At 37.2% G+C, this 26,760-nt stretch overlaps 1 protein-coding gene across 1 annotated transcript; it reads right to left on the minus strand.

Moving 5' to 3' along the window:
• Positions 1–519: 519 nt before the first annotated feature.
• Positions 520–25,953, minus strand: LOC128557778 (ribonuclease P protein subunit p40-like). Its single transcript, XM_053546051.1, has 8 exons — positions 25,805–25,953; positions 20,640–20,781; positions 19,272–19,340; positions 16,362–16,454; positions 14,452–14,571; positions 10,286–10,499; positions 7,283–7,414; positions 520–2,468 (listed from the first exon to the last, which is right to left on the minus strand). Exons 1-8 carry the CDS (start codon positions 25,937–25,939, stop codon positions 2,279–2,281), a joined length of 1,095 nt encoding a protein of 364 aa, XP_053402026.1. The 5' UTR covers positions 25,940–25,953; the 3' UTR covers positions 520–2,278.
• Between the last annotated feature and the right edge of the window lie 807 nt (positions 25,954–26,760).

Here is a 26,760-nt window from a genome sequence, read left to right on the forward strand (position 1 = left end):
AGTGACTAAACTCAGGTGATCGATATAGGGACGTCATGGCCCTCCTGTTCGTATAAATTGTGAAAAATGGAAGTGAAAAATTGTGTATTACGCAAGACTGGTATATCATATGACTTCAATATATTTTTTGTTAATAATATAAGGTCGTATCTTTTACTTGTGACTCAATTTTCGGTAGGTTTTAGAAATATGTCCTGTGACCAGCAATTAAATATCATCAGCTCAGTAAGTATGTGACAACCGGTACTTTCAGTATTTAAACACTTTAGCTACGAGTTACAATATGGGAATTCTGAGAGTTACAATATGGGAATTCTGAAGAATTTCAGTGGGAACTATATTGTATTTCAGTTTTCTCAGGACTGTTTTTCTCTTACATTTTATTTTTTTGGATGTCAATATGTCTGGTACCTGTTTCAAGAAGCATATTGCCGACAATCTTTCATGATGATCGTTCTAACTATTTGACAAAACTTGTGGCCAGTTTAACATAAGTTTTAAAAATCTTCAATTTTATTCTAAGTTTGGTTTGATTAACACAAGCTGAGGACTGTGTTCTTTATTCTACAATTGTATTTAAATTTTAATTAAAATGAGCTTTTGCAAAACATGTCCCCGGTCATATCATCATAGACTGAGGTCGATAATATTATTTTAGAATGTACAGAAATGTATATAATGTCCAAGATTTTTCTATGCATGAATTGTACTTTCAGATCTTGTGAATCACATGACTGTATGGATCTTTTTTAATTAAATATTCTGATAATTGATTTTGTGTTTGTAATCACTGTTGTACATGTTTGTAATCACTGTTGTACAAAATAAAACCCTGTGTGGCTCTGCAATTGACAAAAGTCCTACAGGGGCCTCCGTGGCCGAGTGGTTAAGGTCGCTGACTTCAAATCACTTGCCCCTTATCAAAGTGGGTTCGAGCCCCACTCGGGGCGTTGAAGTCTTCATGTGAGGAAGCCATCCAGCTTGGCTTACGGAAGGTCGGTGGTTCTACCCAGGTGCCCGCTCGTGGTGAAATAATGCACGGAGGGGCACCTGGGGTCTTCCTCCACCATTAAAGCTGGAAAGTCACCATATGACCTATCATGTGTTGGTGCGACGTTAAATCCAAAACAAAAAGACAAAACAAAAGTCCTACATTGACCTGACACTTTTTATAAGATGTCACTGTCATAAAAATACAGTCTAGTTTCAAATGTGTCTGAAATTTTACTGATGAAATCATTCTGGCAGCCAAGTTTCATTGTGATTGGGCCAATATTGACCCCTAGAGTAGTAAAACTTCTGACAGCATAAAAACACCATCAAACACACAATGATCACAGTAGTAATATCACCATGAGCACTCCAAACACAGGGGAGCTGTAAAGCTTTATTAATTTCAAAACAATAGACAACAAGAGCGCCGCCAAGCAGGCAATATACACCCGAAGGGTTACATGAGAGGATGGGAGCAAAATTTAAAAAACTTGACTGTTGAAGCCCAAAGGACAAGAACAACAAAAACAAGAAATTCCCCCAAAAAAACAATTTCCAAGTCCACAAAAAAATTCTTACTTAAAAGTTATGTCAAGATGCATCTAAAAATTGGAAGGTATTTTGCCAAATAAAAACAAGAACACTGCAATGCAGAGCAATATACACCAAGCAAAGTCATATATGACCTTTGACCCCTAAGTGTGACCTTGACCTTGAAGTGAGTCATCCAAAACATGCGCTCTGCATTTCGCCTCAGTTTGGTGAACATTTGTGCCAAGTTTCTTTGAAATCCTTCAAGCAGTTCAAGAGTTCCAGAGCGGACACAGCAAAGTCATATATGACCTTTCACTCCTAAGTGTGACCTTGACTTTGAAGCTAGTCATTCGAAACAAGCACTCTGCATGTCGTCTCAGTGTGATGAACATTTGTGCCAAGTTTCTTTGAAATCCTTCAAGTAGTTTGAGTTACAGAGCGGACACAAAACACACTCATATGACCTTTGACCTCGACCTTGAAATGAGACATCCAAAACATGCGCTCTGCACGTCGTCTTGGTGTGGTGAACATTTGTGTCAAGTTTCTTTGAAATCCCTCAAGGGGTTCAAGAGTTACAGAGCGGACACTAAATTGCTAACGGACAGATGGACAGACACTGGGACCATAACATAATACTTCCCTTCGGGCGTATAAAAACATGATTTCTGGTAACATGCATCTTGTCCATTACAAAGATTATAAGGTCTTGTATAATTTTGTTTCTTTAATACATAAGACATAAAACAAGCTATGGACAAATATCACAGCCTCCAATTGCTGAAAACAACCAATAGTCTTCATTCTCGAACATAAGTAATGTGTATAAATTGTCCCCATTGCTATGGAAACCATGATCATTCTGCCACGATAATGGAGTATCCATGAAACCATTAACTGTTACACTGCACCATGGGAGTTTCTTCTCCTTCATGTACTTCCTGAAAAGGAAAACTTTACACCTGTATTTCGGTAAGATATAAAATCAGAGCTGTCAAAGCAACGCTACACTATAAACAGCCTAGTCAATTATTATGCCCCCAAAGGGAGGCATATTAGTTTTTAACTGTTCGTTAGTTCGTTTGTCACAACGTTAACTTTTTGCATAAAGGCAATTCAGGACCTTCAAACTTCACATGCTGATGGTACTAATTGAGTACACGACCCCTATTGACTTTGGGGTCACCAGGTTAAAGGTCAAGGTCGCCAGGTCAAAGGTCAAGGTGCTGTGGGAGCATTTGTCACCATTAGTGACAGCTCTTGTATGAATATAAAAGTCGATAAAGGGACATGGAACCTGTGCGCTGCATATCAGTTTCAATCTATTCCCGAAAATGGATACTGAGATACTAGCTTACAAACAAAACTTAACCAAAAAGGGGCATAACTAGAAAATGCTTTTGTAAAAAAGCGCATGTCTCCCCCAATGCAAAGTCCTATAGGCACGAAGTCAATAGGGGTCAGGAGCGAAAGTCAAAGAGACACTGATGGTTGGCTGCAATAGGGATCATCTACTTGGCATGTCAAGTCATCCCGCTAAATTTCAACACTAGTGGCCTAGTGGTTCTCAAGTCACTGTTCAGGCTCCTGTGACCTTGACCTTTGATCAAGTGACCTCAAAATAAATAGGGGTCATCTACTCTGCATGTCCAATCATCCTATTAAGTTTCAACATTGTAGGTCAAGTGGTTCTCAAGTTATTTCCAAAAAATGATTTTACATGAACAGGCCACTGTGACCTTGACCTTTATTAGACTGACCCAAAAATCAATAGAGGTCATCTACTCTGCATGTTTAATCATCCTATGAAGTTTCAACATTCTGGGTCAAGTGGTTCTCAAGTTACTGATCCGAACAGGTTATCAATGTTCAGGCCCCTGTGACCTTGACCTTTAACTGAGTGACCCCAAAAACAATAAGGGTCATTTACTCTGCATGAACAATCATCCTATGAAGTTTCAACATTCTGGGTCGAGAGGTTCTCAAGTTATTGATTGGAAATGGTTTTCCATGTTCAGGCCCCTGTGGCCTTGACCTTTAACAGAGTGACCCTAAAATCTTTAGGGTTCATCTACTCTGCATGACCAATCATCCTACGAAGTTTCATCATTCTGGGTCAAGTGGTTCTCAAGTTACTGACCGGAAATGGTTTTCAATGTTCAGGCCCCTGTGACCTTGACCTTTCACAGAGTGAACCTAAAATCGTTAGGGGTCATCTACTCTTTATGACCAATCATCCTATTAAGTTTAAACATTCTGGGTAAAGTGGTTCTCAAGTTACTAACCGGAAATGGTTTTCAATGTTCAGGCCCCTGTGACCTTGACCTTTAATGGAGTGACCCCAAAATCGATAGGGGTCATCTACTTTGCATGTACAATCATCCTATGAAGTTTCAACATTCTGGGTCAAGTGGTTCTCTGGTTATTGATCAGAAATGGTTTTCAATGTTCAGGACCCTGTGACCTTGACCTTTGACGGAGTGACCCCAAAAACAATAGGGGTCGTCTACTCTTTATGACCAATCATCCTATGAAGTTTCAACATTCTGGGTCAAGTGGTTCTCTAGTTATTGATCGGAAATGGTTTTCAATGTTCAGGCCCCTGTGACCTTGACCTTTGATGGAGTGACCCCAAAATCAATAGGGGTCATCTACTCTTCATGACCAATCATCCTATGAAGTTTCAACATTCTGGGTCAAGTGGTTCTCTAGTTATTGATCGGAAATGGTTTTCAATGTTCAGGCCCCTGTGACCTTGACCTTTGACGGAGTGACCCCAAAATCAATAGGGTCATCTACTCTTCATGACCAATCATCCTATGAAGTTTCAACATTCTGGGTCAAGTGGTTCTCTAGTTATTGATCGGAAATGGTTTTCAATGTTCAGGCCCCTGTGACCTTGACCTTTGATGGAGTGACCCCAAAAACAATAGGGGTCGTCTACTCCAGCATCCCTACAATCCTATGAAGTTTGAAGGTTCTAGGTCAAATGGTTCTCCAGTTATTGCTCGGAAACGAAGTGTGACGTACGGACGGACTGACGGACGGACGGACAGGGCAAAAACAATATGTCTCCTGGGGGAGACATAATTTTGTAACAAGAGCTCCGCCAACCGGGACAATATATGCTCGAAGGGTTTTATCTGAGAAGGTAAAAGCAAAATTTAAAGGAAAAGCCAAAGTGCACAGGTCCTGTAACTCTTCTTTCCATTTTTGTACACCCATTTTGAAAAAAAAGGACGTAATTACGCCTCTGTCCGTCAGTCCAACCATAACTTGTGTCCAAAGCATAATTGTAATGTAGACTGCTGCAGTCTGCATATTATCTCATCACCATCTGCCAAGTTTCAAGTCATTACCTTTAATACTTTTTAAGTTGTGTTCCGGACACAAAATATGATGGGCAGATTTGACCTTGTTGCGACTTGACCTTTGACCTACCATCCTGGTTAATCACCTACCTACATCTCAAGTTTGAATGGTTAATAAATCATGTTCTGGACACAAAATATGACATTTGAGCTCAATTTGTGACCTTGACCTTTGACGCAAGACCTGGTTCATAAGCTCTGTACATCATCTCATTACCACCTACCTACATGCCAAGTCTGAAGTCAATACCTTTGCATGGTTATTTAGTTATACTCTGGACACAAAATATGATGGACAGTTCTGACCTTTTAGCTCAATTTGTGACCTTGACCTTTGGCCTACAGAGCCAGTACCAAGGCTCTACACATTGTCTCATCACTATCTTCCTATATGCCAAGTTTAAAGTCAATACCTTTAATGATTATAATGTTATGCTCCGAACATGTTTGATGAATGAACGGACAGACAGATGCATGTGCCATCAAATAATACGTGACATCCTGTTTTTTCAAAATGGGCATATAAAAATGAAAAAAAGAAAAAAGAGTTACTGAACCTGTGTACTGCAGGTACGATCATTACAGTGAACAAGTGCGTAAAGTTTCAATCCATTCCTATTAGTGAGTACTGATACCTGCTTACAAACAAAACTTAACCAAATCGGGACACCAATGTGGACATCCACACACCGGTAAGTCCAATAGTTCTACCCATTCTTTAAATAGTCTAGTGAAAAGGGCCATCCCCTCAACTGGCAAAGTAACACATGGCTAAAGGGCAAACAACTCTACAAAGACACACAGTAAAACCTGTATCAAGGGAGAGATATATCTGGATGCTTTAGACAACTTGAAAACAGAACAAAAATTCAATCTGAGAAGTTACTTGACTGACTACTTAAGGCAAGCGGCTGCTTAACACAGGCAGCTGCTTGGCAGGTTCAACAGTGTATCTTCTTCTCCATTAAATGAAATTTATTGTAAATTAACCTTTGCAGAGCAACAAATAGTCTTCAAAGAAACAAACTGTTAATTAACACACTCAAGTTCTGTCATTAGTGTACTATACTGAGGATGCAGATAAGGGTTGTTCTACACACAACCTGCATCAGTTATGGCAGTCAGCTATGGCAGTTTCATCAAGGATCAAATGTTGCAGAACAGAGGGGGGTGGAAGGGGGGCATGAAGTCCATGAATGAAATCTTTGTCATTTGTCCACTTCAACTGAACTTAGAAAATAAACTAAGTGATGCTGTATTGTGACTGATCTTCATTCAAACCAGTTTAATAACCAACAATCATGGGTTTTTACACACAAGACAAAAAAGTCATTTTATGAGCACTGCTACTAGGTCTGATCTTTATTATTGAATTTTTGGTACAAAACGTTTGCTATTAGGATTTAAAACATGAACCAACATTAAGGCATAGCTGATACTGAGGACAAACTTTTCTCACCAGGAGTCCAACTTTCACTCTTAATGAGCACAAACCCCTCTCCAGTCTTGAAGTCATTATGACCTTTAACCTACTGATCCCCTAAAACAATAGGGGTGATCTACTGACAATAGGCAATCATTTTGTAAAGTCTGACCATTGCCAGACCAAAGAGACCGTGAACAAATAAGTATACCCCTTTCCTATTCAAACGGGAGCATAAAAATTTAACATGGGTGGGAAACTGTCACAAAATACCCTCATCACAGCAAATTACTTTCGACTTTTTACAATACTCTACTTATTCAGCAGGTCACTTAATTCAGACTAATTCAAGGGCCATACCTCCAGAACAACAAACACTATCCGTTTGGTTAAAAAACTTGGCCAAAATAAGATGCCCATAAATGTTGTAAGTTTGGTAAACACAGGATAAGAACTGCTCAAGTTAATAAGAAGACACTTAACCTTTAGCGGCGAGTGACTCTCCCTATTGCGACTAGTGCAGACCAAGATCAGCCTGCATGGTCTGCACTGTTTGCTTTTAAGTCAGTAAATTTTCAGTGAACATCCCTTTAAATAACAAATGGTGTTGTCCAAACTGAATGTTTGACCAGTACATTTTAGAAATGTAGCAGGATAAAGGTTAAATGTTTGCAATATCAGGTTATTAAAGGATCATAACTCCAGAAAGACTGGAATTATCTGACTGGCTATTAAACCTATCCCAGATATTATGCTCATAACACTGAGGAAAAGAAAGGTGAGCACTGGATAAGAACTATTCTAGTACAAAAGGTGGATCAAACAGAAGGCTTTTCCACCAGCAGGGAAAATATCTTTGAGTATCTGCCAGATAATGTGTTTAGCACTTAAAATTTTGATATAATTAAGTAAATGGCTGGTCTTGTCAAAATGCCTGCCATAGCTAGACAAACAATCTTACCTTAGGGAATCTATAGTCTGCTGTACAGTGTCTGGATGGATAAATCCCTCATACTGTAATCCCACACAACACTTCATCTCTCTGCTAGGACATGGACAACTGTATGTTGATACATAGCCATCTCCCTCATACCTGAAATATGCATGGACAACAGTATGTAGATACATAGCCATCCCCCTCATACCTGAAATTTGCATGGACAACAGTATGTAGATACATAGCCATCCCCCTCATACCTGAAATATGCATGGACAACAGTATGTAGATACATAGCCATCTCCCTCATACCTGAAATATGCATGGACAACAGTATGTAGATACATAGCCATCTCTCTCATACCTGAAATATGCATGGACAACAGTATGTAGATACATAGCCACCCCCCTCATACCTGAAATATGCATGGACAACAGTATGTAGATACATAGCCACCACCCTCATACCTGAAATATGCATGGACAACAGTATGTAGATACATAGCCACCACCCTCATACCTGAAATATGCATGGACAACAGTATGTAGATACATAGCCACCACCCTCATACCTGAAATATGCATGGACAACAGTATGTAGATACATAGCCATCTCCCTCATACCTTAAATATGCATGGACAACAGTATGTAGCTACAAAGCCATCTCCCTCATACCTGAAATAAGCACAATCTCCTGAAGGAAATACTGAATGGTCACTTTTCACAGTAAGGATTAAACACAATTTAACAAAAAGAATTTCACTTCTGTAATAACTGTCACTAAAAGAAACCAGAGTTTAAAATTTAACTATAGCAGCAACTTGCTCTTGGTAAGAAACTGGCAACTCTTCCACAAGAAATTAAAGTGAACAAGGCAGTCTGAAAGATAGCTATATCCCCCGCCACTGTTATGGATAGTGAAAGGGTTGATGGTATTGAGTGGAAGCATTAATGTTGTTAAGTATATTTTATAGTTCATGTATGACGACATCAATACCTTAAGTTGTGACCTTGACCTCGAGCCTGCATGGCTGACTCATGGGTTTTGCAAACCATCTCAATAAGGTGAACACTTAACCAAAGTTTTAAGAAAATCCTTCAAGTGGTTTAGCAGAAAAGAAGGGGACAGGAAATTGAAGGCTCAAACATTTCAGTAGTGACCTTGAGGGTGAATTTAGAATTCTGCATATCGTCTCGATAAGGGGGATACTACAGCCAAATCGTATCAAAAGTCTTCAAGGAGTTTAGGAGATATAGAGCGGACACAAAATGGAAGGCTCAAACCTTTGACCTTGGGTCGTGACCTTGACCTAGAGTCAACATGGCTGACTCATGAGTTCTGCATTTCGTCTTGATGAGGTGATCATTTGACCCAAGTTTCATGAAAATCCTTCAAAGGGTTTAAGTTATATGGAGCGGACACAATTTTTACATACGGAAGGACGGAAGGAGCCTATCTTATAACCCCCCACCACACCTGTCAGGAGACTAATTAACCTTGTTGGTTCAATTTTTGCTTAATAGCACTTGTTTTCCAGTATTTTTTTTTTGTCATTTCATCACCTCAGTAAACCTAAACAAGTGTTTCTGGATGTAAGTATTAGCTGATAACTTCCTAATAAAAATTAAAACTTCTTAAAAATGCTATATTTTCTTTCTGCTCTGACATTGTCAAATTACAAATAGTAATGAAACTTTGCACGAATGTTCACTTTACAGCTACAAACAGCACTGAAAAATTTAAACACTTTACATTTTAATATAATCAAAGTTGCAGCAAACTGAAACTTGAACAGTTGCTATTCTTGAATAAAAGGCAGTGTTGGACTTTAAACCATGATAAATATGGGTCTAGCTGTACTGCTTTTTGTCAAATTGTCACAGAACATTACCTCATCCTGGAATCAAACTTGCCTCCTCATGCTAATTAGCAGGAATCAGAGGTGGAAAATGAGTATCTTCAGAGGTACAGTCATCTGCCTTGATGTCACAGAATGCCCGTCGAAGTTGCAAGCATCTGATTGGTTCCCGCTTCCATCAAAACTGCATAAGCAGGTTCGACATTATTTTGTTTTGTTCGGTTTTAAGTGACAAAGACACAGTTCCACCTTTTATGATGGAGAAACCTCCAAGGTGCACCTTCAGGCATCAGCCATAGCAGAACCACTGACCCTCTGCATGCAGCTCAATCACCTCATATGACGAGAAGAACAGGCCCCAGAGGTGAAGGGCAACTCATATAAAGTCAGAAACATTCAACACCTCACTATGGTTAAGATACTGACGTTTGAGCCCTGCATGAGAAAACCAACATAGTGCATTTGCGACCAGCATGGATCCAGACCAGCCGGCACATCCCTGCAGTCTAGTCCGGATCCATGCTGTTCGCTTTCAAAGCCTATTGCAATTAGAGAAACTGTTAGCGATTAGCATGGATCCAGACCAGACTGTGCGGATGCGCAGGCTGGTCTGAATTCATGCTGGTCGCAAATGCACTACTATATAACTCCGTATTAACGCCCCCCCCTCTAATTAAAGCCCCCCCATCCCCCCACCCCAAGTTTTTTGGGGAAAATAAACAAATCTTACCTTCAAAAATTGGTCCTTGATCCAACACAATAATATCCAGATAATAACAATTCCATAACAATACAAATGAATTTAAAAAAAAAACACACTTTATTAACACAAACTTTTAAACACGTCAACAGGCATGGCACAAATAAATCTACTGTGTGTAAGTACTGAATATGCCACGCTATAAATGCTACAGTATTGATCGAATTTAACTCGGATGATGTCACTCAGCGCGCGACTTTACACAGATTCCCAGTACGATTACTTATCGGGTTATGTCAGTGCATGAATTGGGATGAATAGGGGGGCGTTTATACGAGTTACTTACATTGTTTGGATCAAATTTTTCGTAAAATGCATCGCCCCCGTGGGCGTTTAAACGGGGTTATACGGTATGTTGGTTTTCTCATGGTGCAGCTCATTTATTGATAAATGAAAAATTATCTTACAAATCAACGCCTACAGCACAGGCACCAAGCCATTCAAACATCTCCTCATACCCACAGTATTCCTGGTCACTGTTTGGATAGTATACCTCTGAATCTATGATAGGGACATTGATATCTCTGAACTCATGTATAGTCTTTGACAATTTAAGTCGGCTACACTGCAAACCTTTGGTAATGAAGTAGTTCTGTATGGAAGATGGGCACACCTTTTCATCTGGTAAAACATGTTAAAAAATAAATGATGCTTTTAAACACTACTGATATCTGAACTGTATATGAATAATATTTCTAGTGTTTTACATGAAAAACCCTTGAACTGACAATTTTTAAAGAATATTATTTATTCAGCAACACTGATATCGTATTAACCTACTATTTGGCACTATACACACACCAAGAAATAGTGCTTCCCTATTCCATCGACTTTTTTACATTTTTAAACAAGAGCTGTCTGTAAGACAGCGCGCTCCACTATTTGGTGATTTGACAGTAAAATGAATTTACGTCTCAATAAGAGACCTCTACTTTAAAAGGAAAATACACCAAGATGATGATGGTAAAGATAAATTTCGAGTTTCAAGTCATTATCTTATATAGCACCAAAGTTATGTCAAGAAAACGAAGTATAACAACTTGGTGACCTTGACCCTGGGTATAATGGGCCCAGCCCCTGCATATACTTTGCTTGTATGCTGGACAATATTTATGTGAAGTTACATAAGATATAAGCAAAAGTAACAAAAGATATAACAGAAAAACAAAGGTTGCCGAAAAACTTTAACCTTAAAAATGACCCAAGTACAACACCTTGGTGACCTTGACCTTGGGTATAATGGGCCCAGCCCCTGCACATACTTTGTTTGTATTCTGGACAATGTTTATGTGAAGTTACAGTAAGATATAAGCAACAATAACAAAGATATGAGTCTGCCCGCTTAGCTCAGTAGGGAGAGCATTGGTCTACGGATCGCGGGGTAGCGAGTTCAATCCCCGGGCAAAGTTATGTTCTCCGTGACGATTTGATAAAGACATTGTGTCTGAAATCATTCGTCCTCCACCTCTGATAATTCATGTGGGGAAGTTGGCAGTTACTTGCGGAGAACAGGTTTGTACTGGTACAGAATCCAGGAACACTGGTTAGGTTAACTGCCCACCATTACTGGACTGAAATACTGTTGAAAAACGGCTTTAAACACAAAACAAACAAACAAACAAACAAATGAAGATATGACAGAAAAGCAAAGGTTGTTGAAAATTTTTAACCAAGAAAGGGCACACCGATGCAGAAGCAAGTAGAATAGCACCCCTATTCTCCAAATAATGGAGCTAAAAAGACATATCAGAATCAAAATCATTATATAGCTGAACCATATTAAATATATTTAAATACTATGAATCGGTCATATCGGCAGGCTTATAACCTACCGGCAGGCTTATAACCTCTTTGTGTTCTAATATATTATAAGAGGCTAAAGTCGCTCACCTGAGACCAACTTTGACCTAATTAGAGCTTGCTTGTGACAAAGTATTAAATTCAAAAAAGATTAAATTAACAAGAGGACCATGATGGTCCTGAATCGCTCACCTGTCCCAACATGACCCAGTTTTGAACTGAGTATGACGTCGTTTTTTTTCTATTATTTGACATAGTGACCTAGTTTTTGAGCTCATGTGACCCAGTTTTGAATCTGACCTAGATATCATCAAGATGAACATTCAGACCAACTTTCATACAGATCCCATGAAAAATATGGCCTCTAGAGAGGTCACAACGTTTTTTTCATTATTTGACCTGCTGACCTAGTTATTGATGGCATGTGACCCAGTTTTAAACCTAACCTAGATATCATCAAGGTGAACATTCTGACCAACTTTCATGAAGATCCATTCAAAAGTATGGCCTCTAGAGAGGTCACAAGGTTTTTCTATTAAGACCTAATGACCTAGTTTTTGACCGCAGCTGACCCAGTTTCGAAACTGACCTAGATAACATCAAGATGAACATTCAGACCAACTTTCATGCAGATCCCATGAAAAATATGGCCTCTAGAGAGGTCACAAGGTTTTTCTATTATTTGACCTACTGACCTAGTTTCTGAAGGCACGTGACCCAGTTTCGAACTTGACCTAGATATCATCAAGGTGAACATTCTGACCAATTTTCATGAAGATCTTATGAAAAATATGGCTTCTAGAGAGGTCACAAGGCTTTTCTATTTTTAGACCTACTGACCTAGTTTTTAATCACAGTTGACCCAGTTTCGAACTTGGCCTAGATATCATCAAGATGAACATTCAGACCAACCTTCATACAGATCCCATGAAAAATATGGCCTCTAGAGAGGTCACAAGGTTTTTTCATTATTTGACCTACTGACCTAGTTATTGACAGCACGTAAACCAGTTTCGAACTTGACCTAGATATCATCAAGGTGAAAATTCTGACCAATTTCCATGAAGATCCATTCAAAAGTATGACCTCTAGAGAGGTCACAAGGTTTTTCTATTTTTAGACCTAATGACCTAGTTTTTGACCGCAGCTGACCCAGTTTCGAACTTTATCTAGATATTATCAAGATGAACATTCAGACCAACTTTCATACAGATCCCATGAAAAATATGGCCTCTAGAGAGGTCACAAGGTTTTTCTTTTATTTGACCTACTGACCTAGTTTTTGAAGGCACGTGACCCAGTTTCGAACTTGACCTAGATATTATCAAGGTGAACATTCTGACCAATTTTCATGAAGATCTTATGAAAAATACGGCCTCTAGAGAGGTCACAAGGTTTTTCTATTATTTGACCTACTGACCTAGTTTTTGAAGGCACGTGACCCAGTTTCGAACTTGACCTAGATATCATCAAGATGAACATTCTGACTAATTTTCATGAAGATCTTGTGAAAAATATGGCCTCTAGAGAGGTCACAAGGTTTTTCTATTTTTAGACCTACTGACCTAGTTTTTGACCGCACGTGACCCAGTTTCGAACTTGACCTAGATATCATCAAGATGAACATTCTGACCAATTTTCATAAAGATCCCATGAAAAATGTGACCTCTAGAGAGGTCACAAGCAAAAATTTACGCACGGACGCTGCACGATCACAAAAGCTCACACTGTCATTTTGTGACATGTGAGCTAAAAAAAAAAAAATTAAATTAAAAAGACTTTTAAAAGTATTTCTATTCTTAGCTCTAGCGGCCCCTAAAATGGGCCAAGTGCCCCATTTGAACAAACTTGGGAGAGAACCATATAATTATGCTACAGACCAAGTTCGATGAAGATCCATCAAGCCGTTCATGAGAAGTCATTTAAAGGTTTTTCTATTTTTAGCTCTTAGGCCAAGTGCCACCATCTGAACAAAATTGAAAGAGGACCTTATAATGATGCTATAGACCAAGTATGATAAGATCCATCAAGCTGTTCATGAGAAAAAGTTGATTCAAGGTTTATCTATTTTTAGCTCTAGTGGCCCCTAAAAGGGGCCAAGTGCCCCCAACTGAACAAATTTGGGAGAGGACCATATAATGATGCTTCAGACCAAGTATGATAAGATCCATCAAGCAGTTCATGAGAAGAAGTTGTTTAAAGGTTTTTCTATTTTTAACTCTAGTAGCCCCTAAAAGGGGCCAAATGCCCCCATTTGAATAAACAGAATAGGGGACCTCACCAGGATGCTACAGACCAAATTTGGGGTTATTCTGACCAGTGGTCTCAGAGGAGAAGGTATTTAAGTAAAAATGCGGACCATCCACCCTGTACGAATAGTTCACCCTGAACCTTTGGTTCAGGTGAGCTAAAAACATGATTCTGCTATATATAATTTCTTAAATGACAAATATACTGCTAAGCCAAGCACTACAGTAAAACACTGATGGCTCAAAGTCCCAAAGTAGAGGTATCCACTGTTTTGCGCAGCTCAAACAAAAGTAAGTATTTGAGGATACATGCAGCAGTTTTGTGTAAAAAAAATCCCAATAATAGAATTTGTTCAAACTTTGTATATGAACACAGTATCATGTTAGAATAGAATTATTATACAAAAAATCGAAGGTCACCATGCTTGTTCAGGAGTTATCTGCCTATCCTCATTTTAAAAAGAAATAAAAGAAGATATTAATGCCTTTGTAATAGTAATTTGAACATACAATTTGCTTCTTACCATTAGGCTTCCAAGTAACTAGAAAATCAATGTGCTGAAGTTGTGCGAGACACCACTTCACACGGTCATACTGTTTCATTCCTGGGTAAAATTTCTCTGCCACTGTATCTACTTGTACCACTGAAATAATACGCTATGTTACACATTCTGATATATAAGAAAGGATCAATGTTTAAATAAATTGAATTCCAAATAAAATAACAGGTGGACGAAGGTGGGTAGGGTGGACAAATGGCATGCACCAATACCCATAGCACCCATTGCCCCTCAAGTATGCAGTATGAAATTTCACACTTTTAAATGGATTCCAATGAAATTTCACCATGATATTTAAATGTGCCTGACATATTTCTTCTGGGTGGGAAGAGGTAAGGGTACATATACCTCAACTACCCCAGATTTATTTTGCTTACATAAACCACACCTAGTGTCATTTTAAGAGCTCAAAAAGGCTAGGGTGCTGTCTAAAAGGGACAGGGTACTGTCTAAAAGGGGCAGGGTGCTGTTTTAAACTGGGCAGGTATGATAGTAATGGTTCCATTTTTTTCGATGTTTCTGTCTTTCATTCCATTTATGATTATTGCACACTGATCACAGAGCAAGGTTGTAAATGATGTCTTTCCAATACCAGTAACAGAGCTTACAAAGAGTTTTTACAATACTTTTTTTTGTTAAACCATTCATTATCTGCAAGTTTTTTCTTCCTAAAAATGTTGATGTTATTCATATAAATAATATGAAGAAATGGAGTGCCCTTTCCCCATCCTCCTATATATTCTTAGTGGTACAGGTGGACAAAATGTCCTCTACTCAAAAATTTTGTACTTAAGAAATAATAAATCTGTTCCTATATTTTATCAGTTAATAAAATATGGGCAGGAGTTTGGATGCGTAATAATTAAATCACGAGTGCGTATGTTTTATTAATTGATAAAATTATTAGAACATATTTATTATTTCTGTTCTAACAACGCAAATAATTCGCATTTTACAGTACTACATTTTCAGCGTAATACGTCATTCGGGTCATATGCTGTTACAATTTACCCCCTATGGTTAGAAAGTGTTGCATAGCCAATGGAACGTACAGATATTTGTTTCTTTTTTATCAGAATTTTGAGAAGTATTCATAAATTAGTAATCTAACAGCTCGCAAACTAATTATGAACAGAATCATCAAATTAGGCGAGTTGACCCTGTGTTACGAGTGACGAGCTTAACTTTTATATGACGTCACATCATTATGATGTCATACTTTATGTCATACATTTATGATGTCACCGCTGAATCATAACTAAGCTAAATGAATTCGCTCGTAGAGATCAGAACGTGTTTTACGGACCTACACATAAGTCAGTATGAGTTTTTATTATATTTATGTTTTAGAAATGCTGTTTTCAACCGTTTGGCCCTGAAATAATTCGTATGTAATGGAACTGAAGTAAAATCTCTTATGTTACAATCACAGGGGGGTGAAATGTAACAGCCGACCATATTTTATCGTAGATTCATGTATAGGCAATTTCGCTATATGTTTATATAGCAACTGCTGCGGATCGTGTTAGAATAATATGTATTTACCTGCCAATATACCATTATGGAGATAATAAAAGACAGCCCTAATTTAAACTAATTTTTATATGCCTTCCAAAGAGTCTTGAGAAAAATTAAGATACCGGTATAAAATACTATACAAACTTTCTTTGAAGAAATAACCAGCAAAATAAAATGGAAACATGTTCTGTTAATTTACAATGAAAGTGAAAACTTGGTAAAATATAGCACACTCATTGACTGGATTAATGATTAATAATTACTGTGGAATTATTGATATTTATGGGGGACTGATTTTCAAACTAGACTATGAGAAAACCACATTTTGTAAATATAAAAGCATAAACTATACAAACCATATTTTCCAGTGTTCTTGCCTGCCTTTGAAGGTTGACCATTTAAACCAAGTTGTTGAAAAGTATCTTTGCACAAGTTTAGCACAAGCTTCCCTGGAAATAAATTCCAAGTGGTAATAAATACAAGCAATGTCCTTCATTGCACAGAACTGAACTTTTATGGCCAAAGGCTCAAGGGATCTGTAATTATAGACTGGAAACTATTTTCTGTCAAGCGGTCATTGTGACCCTTGAAATACTGACCCAAAAGAAAAGAAGAACAATTTATTGACCAATGGCTATCATCATATGATTTTGTTTGTTTGTTTTATTTACTTTAGGTTTAGCACCATTTTTCAGCAGTATTTCAGTTATGTGATGTCCAGTAGTTAACCTGACTAGTTTTACTACAAACTGTACCAGTACTTACCTGTTCTCCCCAAGCTACTGCCAACTTACCCACATGAATCAGATGATTTCTGACAAAAAGTCTTTAATCAGGCCTCGTCTCTATGAAATCTGACACCAGTAGGTCTGGGAGTTTCCCATTACATACATACTAAATGACCTGCTTGCCAATAGTCAAAACTATTGCCCACGGTCCGAAGGATCCAGGAGAAATGGTTCTGACTACTGATCGGCAAGCCATTCAGTAAGTGTTTTATTACATGATTTCAATTTTTTGTTTGGCTTTAGTCTAGCAACCTTTAATGTTGAACTGAAGACCAGTCAATAGCACAAACTATGTATGTCCTTTTCTCGTTATTCCGAGCCCCTTAACTGGTATTTCAGTTCTGGTCAGTAACAGATTCAAGTTTCAAAAGAATATTTTCTATAGTTTGATACTCCGACATCAAAACTTAAAAAATCCCCACAGGGAAAAATTCTAAGGATTGTTGTCAATGAATAATCCAGGCTTTCAGATGATGACCCTTACTCTCTGAAACAGCCAGATACTTTCTCGTTGAACCGAGACTTGTGATCATTTGTACTAGCTCTCAAAAACTAAGGCTTTTTTTGAAAAAGTTCTTTTTTAAAATTAAGGGCAGATATATAATTTAGTTTTCAGACAATTTTTTTTTAAAATAAGTGGTATCTTTTTCCTACAAGAAGGTTAAATATTACCCCAGTGATTTTAGATAAGCAAATTTTGTGCCAAAATTTTCTGTTGTGTATATTTCTATTTAATGTAAGTAATACTATTTTATTTTTATTCTTGTTTAACTGTCATATAATTTGCCACAACATGCATAAAATTTAGAAACAGGAAATAGCTGCAAGTGCAAATTTCCCAAAGGCTCGGATCAATGAGAAGGCTCGGAATTACAAGAAAAAGGCATACAGGTGGTTTACATAAGGAGTCTGAGTCATGTAATAATTACTGATAAGAAACTTTTCAGTCTTAAAAATTCACAGTGACCTTGACTTTTAACCTACTGAACCACAGAACAATAAGGGTCATCTACTGACCATAGAAAATTATCCAATTAACTTTGACAGATGTATATGAAAGCTTTCTCCAGTAATAATCTGAATCTCTGTTCAGGCTAGAGGTCAATGTGATCTTGATCTTTGACCTACTGACACTAAAAACTACAGAACCATCTACTTACAACTGGTAATCATGCTACAAACTTTGACATTTCAAGGCCTCAGTATTCTTCAGTTAGTGACAAAAACAGTTTTCAGTCATAAGGTCTCTTTACCTTGACCTAATAACTAACAGACCCCAAAACAATGGAGGTCATCTACTGACAACAGGCAATCATCTTGTGAAGATGATAACAAGAGTGCCAGAATGTCACAATATACGCCACAGCTAATTTCTTTACACTAGCACCTGTATTTGCAAATGGAATTTTAATTTTGTGGTTGTTTACAATGGTTTTTTAGTAATTACTGTAATTCTTTTGTTTTTCTTAATCCACAAAAAAACTCCTTACCAGGTAGAGATACCTTAAAATACACCTAAAATTTGAAAGTAACATCTATGTTGTACCACAGAAAAGTGGTCTTGGTTTTTCCCTACGGTCAATTATAAAAAAGTTACAATGTAAGTTATTTATAGTAACAACTAAGGGAAGTTAATCTTTAAAAAAAAAAAAAAAATAAGTCCACATAAAAATCTTACCAGGTAGAGATAGATCAAAATACCCTCAGAATTGGATGTAACATACATGTTGTACTACAGAAAAGTGGTCTCGATTTTTCCCTACAACTAGTAATGAAAAAGTTACAATATAAGCTATTTATAGTAACAACAAAGGGAAGTAATTCTAAAGAAAGGACATGCGCATGACACTCCGTCTCATGATGGTGAACAATTATGCCAAGTTACATCAAAATCCCTTCATGCATGCAGAAGAAATGCTCCGGACAAAGTCATTCTTGTATCTGACCTTTGGCCTCTAAGTGTGACCTTGACCTTAGACCTAGGCTCCTGGTTCTTGCACATGACACTCCGTCTTGTGGTGGTGAACATTTGTGCCAAGTTATATCAAAATCCCTCCATGCATGAAGAAGAAATGCTCCGGACAGTTTTCATTCTTGTATCCTTTGACCTCTAAGTGTGACCTTGACCTTAGAAATAGGGACCTGGTTCTTCCGCATGACACTCTGCCTCATGATGGTGAACAATTGTGCCAAGTTTCATCAAAATCCCTCCATGCATGAAGAAGATATGCTCCGGACAAAGTCTGTGGATGCCGCCTGCCTGCCCGCCAGGGGCGTTCCCATATGTCCCGTTTTTAAAACGGGCGTATAAAAAGTAAGCAAAAGCGTCTTCTAGTTAATGATTGGAAACCAAATCGACTACCAACTGACAGATCAATCAACATAAGCAAAAAATAATATTCTGCATGATTTTCAATTAAAATGGAGAAGTTATATGAGAAGTTGTATGAAGGCAGACAAAGCCCATGATATACTTACCAGTGGGTAGCAATGCAACACAATCATCTGCATCAACTGAGGTCCCCTGGGAGAGCATATACACACTGCCTAGAAAAACAACAAGTATTAATATACATCAAGGTAGTTCTGCACAACCAGATCAATTTTTTTCTATGATGTTACATTATAGAATTTAATCAAACTCGGATATTTCAAAACTTCAGAATATCCTAAGAAAATCCGATAATCAAAATGGGAAGTGTCATGTGCTTGATTTTTAACATGACTGATTTGAAAAATTTAGTTCTCATGCAAGTTTCATATCTTTTTTTTTCTCAACTTTTATGCCATTTTTGTGAATAAGTCATTTTTCTGTAGTTTTCAGTTTAGGCAAAGAACTGCTCAAGTTACAGAGTAGATACATTTTTTGTAACTAGTGGATGCTGCCCACTGTCTGCCACAGGTGAACACTAGCATATAAAATGTAAACCCACTTAGAAAACGTCTAACCATAAAATTTACAATGCAAATTCCAATGAAAAACTGCGATAAACAAGAAAAATATGGTAAAAATTAACTCTGGCCATAGAAAAAGTTATAAATTTTCATTTTATAAATAATGCTAGTCTGGATTGCCTTTCTTTCATTTGTCACACATTTTCGCGACCCCAATTTCCAATTAATTTTGGTCATTCAGAGAAGACCTATCTATGCAAATGTATTTTTTAATTTTTGCTGAGAAGTACCCTGATATTTTGGCAAAGGAATAATAATAATATTCTCAAAATTTAGACCAAGAAACACACCAGAGGCCACCATTCCATACCTGTATTTTATAAATTTTCCAGGGGGAAAACCTCTGCTCTGACCCCCCTCCCCCCCACACTCATAAAGAGGGTACTAACCCCTCCTTTACCTCAAAATTTTGGACCTATACATGCACCAGAGGCCACCATTTAATGCCTGTATTTCAAAATGTCCCAGGGGGAAAGCCCCCTAACCACCCCCCCCCCACCCACACACACTCATCAAAAGGGTACTAACCTATCCATTCTCTCAAAATTTTGCACATAAAAAATTTTAAAATGCACCAGAGGCCTTCATTTCATGCCTGTATTTCAAAAATTTCCAAGGGGAGAGCCCCCCATCCTCCAATAAGAGTTTTACAATCAAATAATGAAAAAACTGTAAAAATGACAAATTGTTGCAACATGCACAGTGTGTTGGAGAATACACCCACTGGACGCCCCCTCCCCCTATGTGTCGTTGACTTCGATATTTTGTGGCGGAAAAAAAATTGGGGCCAGTGGAAACCCTGTACATGATTGTGTGTTCAAGTCTACAAGTCAGTGCCTATTTTCATACAATAATAAATTATAAAACAGTGAATATATAAATATATTCTACCTGCTTTTATAAATCCTTCTATGAAGTCTATATCCAGCAACTTATCTAATGGCACCTGTTGTGTGAAATAAGCCTGCTCATCTGATAATAAATTGTCTACTGACTTTGGAATCTGCGAGCACTCAGGAAGCATAATATGAACCTGAAACAACAAAACTGAGCACATGAACAAGCAACAACTGATGACAATTCATAGTGATATAACATCACAAACTATGGACCGCTAATTTATTGGAAGTATGTTATAACTAGATGCTTTTGTAGAAAAGCGCATGTCTCCCCCAATGCATAGTCGTAATAGGGCAAGAAGTCAAAGGGGGACAGGAGCGAAAGTCAAAGAGATACTGATGGTTGGCTGCAATAGGGATCATCATCATATTCTCGGCATGTCCAATCATCCCAGTAAGTTTCAACATCCTGGGCCAAGTGGTTCTCAAGTTATAAATTGAAAACGGTTTTCCATGTTCAGACCCCTGAGACCTTGACTTTTGATCGAGTGATCCCAAAATCAATAGGGGTCATATACTCTGCATGTCCAATCATCCTATGAACTTTCAACATTCTGGGTCAAGCAGTTCTCAAGTTACTGATCAGAAATGGTTTTCCATGTTCAGGTCCCTGTGACCTTGACCTTAGCTCAAGTGATCCCAAAAACAATAAGGGTAACCTACTCTGTAAGTCCTATAACCAAATGAAGTTTGAAGGTTCTGGGTCAAATGGTTCTGAAGTTATTGATCGGAAACCGTTATCCATGTTCTGGTCCCTGTGACCTTGACCTTTGATCTAGTAACCCCAAAAATAGTACGGGTCATTTTAGTCTGTAAGCCCTATCACCCTATGAAGTTTGAAGGTTCTAGGTCAAATGGTTCTCCAGTTATTGATCGAAAATGAAGTGTGACAGACGGATGGCCCCTGTGACCTTGATGTTTTCATGGAGTGGCCCCCAAAACACTAGGCGTCATCTACTCTGTAAGTCCTATCACCCTTTTAAGTTTTAAGGTTTTACGTCAAATGGTTCTCAAGTTACTGACCGTAAATGGATTTCCATGTTCTGGCCCCTGTGACCTTGACCTTCAACAGAGTGACCACAAAATCAATAGGGGTCATCTACTCTGCATGTCCAATCATCCTATGAACTTTCAATATTCTGTGTCAAGTGGTTCTCAAATTATTGATCAGAAATGGTTTTCCATCTTCAGGCCCCTGTGACCTTGAACTTTGACAGAATGACTCCATAATCAACAGGGTTCATCTACTCTGCTTGTCCAATCATCCTATGAACTTTCAACATTCTGGGTCAAGTGGTTCTCAAGTTATTGATCGGAAATGGTTTTCCATGTTCTGGCCCCTGTGACCTTGACCTTTGATGGAATGACCCCAAAAACAATAGGGGTCGTCTACTCTTTAAGCTCTACCACCCTACCAAATAATTTAGATTGCCAGTCACAAAATATAGAGTGGTGGAACCTATGCTCGCGGTATTCCTATGCTCGCGGTATCTCGATACATACGCTCTCTGCAGAAGCACAGATAAAAATATTTTATCATGCTATGTTCAACACCGACCAGTGATGATATGGCTTAACAACAAACGTAGCGATAGCCGCGCGTGCAGCTTACGTGACATATACCGCAGCCGATAAATTTTATGCAATCTGTTTTCGTTGCACAAATCTCAGACAAATATGTCAAAATCACCCAGTCTAAGTTAGTACATTAGAAATCATGCATTACATTCAGATATAAAATATGTATAAGAGCAACTTTGATAAAAAATGTAAAATCCAAAGTTATAATGAATTTCCCCCAACTGTCAAATTTGACACATAGCGCAAAATGGCGGTATTTTACACACACTTCAAGAACTTTATAATTTTTAATTAATTTGATAAAAACAGAATTATTATTCTTTAAACTGAAGTTTAAAGAGTAATATTTATATAAAACAAAAATGTTTACTGCCAAAAGAATGTTTACGATGCAAATATTTACGTCTTTTTAATCTTTGTTCTTATAGTGACTCCATTTCTGTAAGAGATATTATACATCTAGGGGCACATATACTATTGAAATTTCATGCTCATTTCTTTTGTTTTTCACACAATAAATGTGCAATGTTCTAAATATTATAGCAGAGCTACCGGCGCCGCAAAGCGGCGCCGACAGCGTTGCATTACGGTTAGACGTATGAACAAGAAAACGAATAGAGTGATCTAACTGTGTATACTATCGAGTTGAAAATTCGTGGTACTTTTTGGAATCGGTGTTGTTCGGATTTTTCCATGTGCACTATGCACATAGTAATTAATCAGTAAAGACGTCAGTAGACGCTTACTGTTTACGGTTGACAAAAGCGTCTCGCTTACTGCTTTGAATATTGAATAAAAAATGTAAATGCGCGTTTGATAATAAAAAATTAGTGCTAAATACATTTTCTACGAAGAAAAAAGAAATAAAATACAATACTTTCATTTTGAAACCACTTTCGTCACGCTGCCATTACCGAACTTTCTAATATATGCTTATGTTTGTCATGACGACGTCATAACTCCACAGTGGTGTAGTGGTTAGCGAGTTCGCGTTGAAAACTAGAGGTCGTGAGATCGAACCTCACCTGGACCAGATTTTTTTTTTCTATTCCTTTTTTTTATTTCATTTTTTTTTGTATTATTATGAGTTTTGAAAATATTGTATAACTAAAGTCATTCATGTGAAATTTAACAAGTATTTAGTTTTGATGTCAGGTTCCAACAGCTTTAGGATCAAAATATACAGGCATTGAACTGTGAGAAGCAAATAATGCTCTTCTCCCCGTTCGCATATATTTCATTAGTGCTAAAAGGTTAACCATAAAAAAAACCATAGAAATGTTAACTTAGAACTTCAGTAAATAAACGGGGTTTTCTGAGAATTTCGGCAAACACTGTTTTTCTCTATGTAAAATTCTGATCATTAATTTTTAAAAATTGCTAGTCTTTTGGGTTTAAAACAAGCTTTGTACAGTAATGTAAATGATTGTAATTTTCCCATACCAGGCGTCTATTATAGCTGTATTTTTGACTGAAAGTTGGACACAATCATTCTTCCTTTCAGAAAGAACCAAAATTTGACAATAATGACATTTAAAAGAATTACAATAGTCATTTCCAGTATTACGTAAATTCTAATTTTTAACAACTTTGGAATTGAAACATTAACTTTTTACATTAAGTCCTCATTGCCAAACATTCACGAGCAAAGATACAGAATTCCTTTGGCTATTGGACTAATGAGATTCTGTTAGGTTTGAAGCTTTTCAATTTGAAGGGGTTATCATTTGTGACTGGTTTCCAGTATGATAATAATTTATGTAAAATTGTTGATGCAGTGCGTTTTAATAAAAATAACAGAAGTTATTCAAATACCTGTTTTTCTCTTTATCTTGGTGCAGATTTTAATCTATACAGTATCGAACTTTCTTTTAATTATATACAGAATATCTTTCGAGTATTTCACATGTCAATGATTAAATTTGATGCAGTCGAAAACATGCATTCAGAAATCATGAATTATCATTAATACTTGTAATTTTAATAGATCTAATAGAACATAAACTTCCTAAACGAATCCATAATTCCAGACAATTCCAACACCATTCCTTTATTTTTTAAGGGGCACTGTGATTTTTCAAGGGAGCTCTGCCATTTAGGTAGCACCTAATTTCATATTACTCGCATATGCTTGTTTGTTCATTTTTAGCCTTTTGAATTTTTTTCTCGGCTTTAGTTTAATAAATATAACATACAGCCAGCATAGGTTCCCTTCAGGGCGAAATTTCACCTTTTCATGTATGCCGTGTCGATAGCTCACAAGACGAATAAGTCACGTGATGACGCACATCAACAACATGTTTCGATAAAAGGAGGATAACTTTATGTTTTTGCATAGGCAAATCGAAATGGTAAGTTTTTCTTGCTTCTTAAATATAGTATTTATGTACAAAATACCGCGAGCATAGGCTCCACCACTGGCGCCAGATCAGAAAGAAATGCCTCTGTACATGTTATACCCTACCCCTAGATATTCTATAAGAACCATGGTCGTGAACGGGAAAATATACTAACCCATTTCAATCGCGTATTTCATATCTAAAACACGCAGTTCAGTAAAAGTGTACTATTGATATTAAACAAGTGGTAATTTATCTTCCGTTGTGTACCGGTCACATTTCTTCAATAGTTCTTATCTTAGAAAAACAACGTGTAGTTTACAGTTTTTTCACAGGTACACAAAAAACTTGCTTGAACTTCCCTGGTGAAGTTCCGTTCTAGATTATAGACACACTCTGATTGGCTGATGTGAAAATGTATGTCAGTCGTCATTTTACTACACGTGTACGCTAAAATGTTTATATGTAGCATAAATGTGCAAAATGAATTAAATAAACAGAATTGATGTATAACTATGTATGATTTCAAATTCAAAACCATATACAAGATGAATTTCATTCATCATTTCGAGTCTTTTCGTAAAACTGTGAATATATTGCATTCTGTTTTTGTTTGTTTACATTTCGCTTAACATGTGCATACTGTCGTGACCTCTAGACCGGATGTTCATTAGGGAAGTTCACGCAAGTTTTTTCTGTAACGTTGACTAAAGCATAAACTATACGGAGCATCTCTGCAACATGGAATATTGAGACAAGGTGACTGGTGCACGATTGAAGATAAATTATCGCTTGTTTAACATCAGTAGTACACATTTACTGACCTGCGTGTTTTAGGTATGAAATACGCGATTGAAATGGGTTAGTATATTTTCCCGTTCATGACCATGGTTCTTATAGAATACCTAGGGGTAGGGTGTAACACGTACGGAGGCATTTTCTTTCTGATCTGGTGCCAGTGGGCTCCACCACTCTAAAACAATCTGAACATCGAATTATTTTGACTACAACCATCAGAAAATAAAAATAGTGTCAGATAAGTTATGGTAGCCAGAACTAAGAAGTTTATAGTTTACCATGTCTTCAGGGTTGATTAAAAGCCAGATGGTACTGGTTTTTGGAACCCGCTTGAGTGCAAAAAGACAGAAAGATTTGAAAATTATTTTCCAGTCTCACAAAATAAATTTCTTCAGGAAAAAACAATAAAATTTAGCATCACTTTTCGTAGCTGACTTACTGAAGAATTAAAAGGATGTTCAAAAATTCGCTTCCTATGTTTTTCTTTTTCATTCAAGAACGAAGACCTCTCAAAAACCAATTTTCCAGTTGGAGACACTTTTTTCATGGGCGCAGACATTTTGAAACGGTGCATATAAATCTTAAAACATATGATGCCCGATTATATAGGTTGAACACCATTAAATCAAGCTAATGCACTAGCGTACCAAAGGTTATAACACACTAAATAGTTGTTGTTTTTATTCTATATGAAATTGACCCATTTCCAATGACCGCAGCACACATCAGGACCCATTTTAAATTTCTGTAACTTACATTTTCTTGAAGAATATTGTCAGTGCTAACTAAAAATCAAAAGAAAAGTGGGGGTCATGTTTGATGCAAGAAAAATAATTTCAGTCAAACACACAAACTGCAAAATCAGCTAAAAAATGAGACCCCAAATTATACTGGTGGTGTATGATCTAAGTTTCCATGAAAATTTTTGTCATGTTGTTCTTTCATTATGAAAATGCTACCTACATGTCAAGCATAGATCTGCCATGTGATTTTAGCAAAAAATTGCAAAGAAAATAAGGAAAATAGCTCTACAGAGCAAAAAAACTGAGGACTATTTGTGTCCGCCATTATGCGACTACCATTTTTTTTCGCGCCATTTTTCTATTTAGTGTCTGTATGCCCAAAGCCACATACGTTATTTATATAGTAAAAAAAAGTTATTAGATGTAGCTAATAGTGAAAAGTGATGCGTATTCAAATATGCAATATCATGAATTATATCAATTGAATATATAATAGATCTAAAAGCAGAATACTTAGAAAACAAATTGGAAGAGAACAAAAATAATCCTAAGGAGCTTTGGTCGCAGATCAAAAGTTTAGGGTGTAATAATAAGAGTAAATCTAACACAGATGTGGTTTTGAAAATAAATAGTGATAACTGCTTTGAGCCAA

Source organism: Mercenaria mercenaria, chromosome 6 (genome assembly GCF_021730395.1).
Source record: "Mercenaria mercenaria strain notata chromosome 6, MADL_Memer_1, whole genome shotgun sequence".
Classification (NCBI taxonomy): Eukaryota; Metazoa; Mollusca; class Bivalvia; order Venerida; family Veneridae; genus Mercenaria; species Mercenaria mercenaria.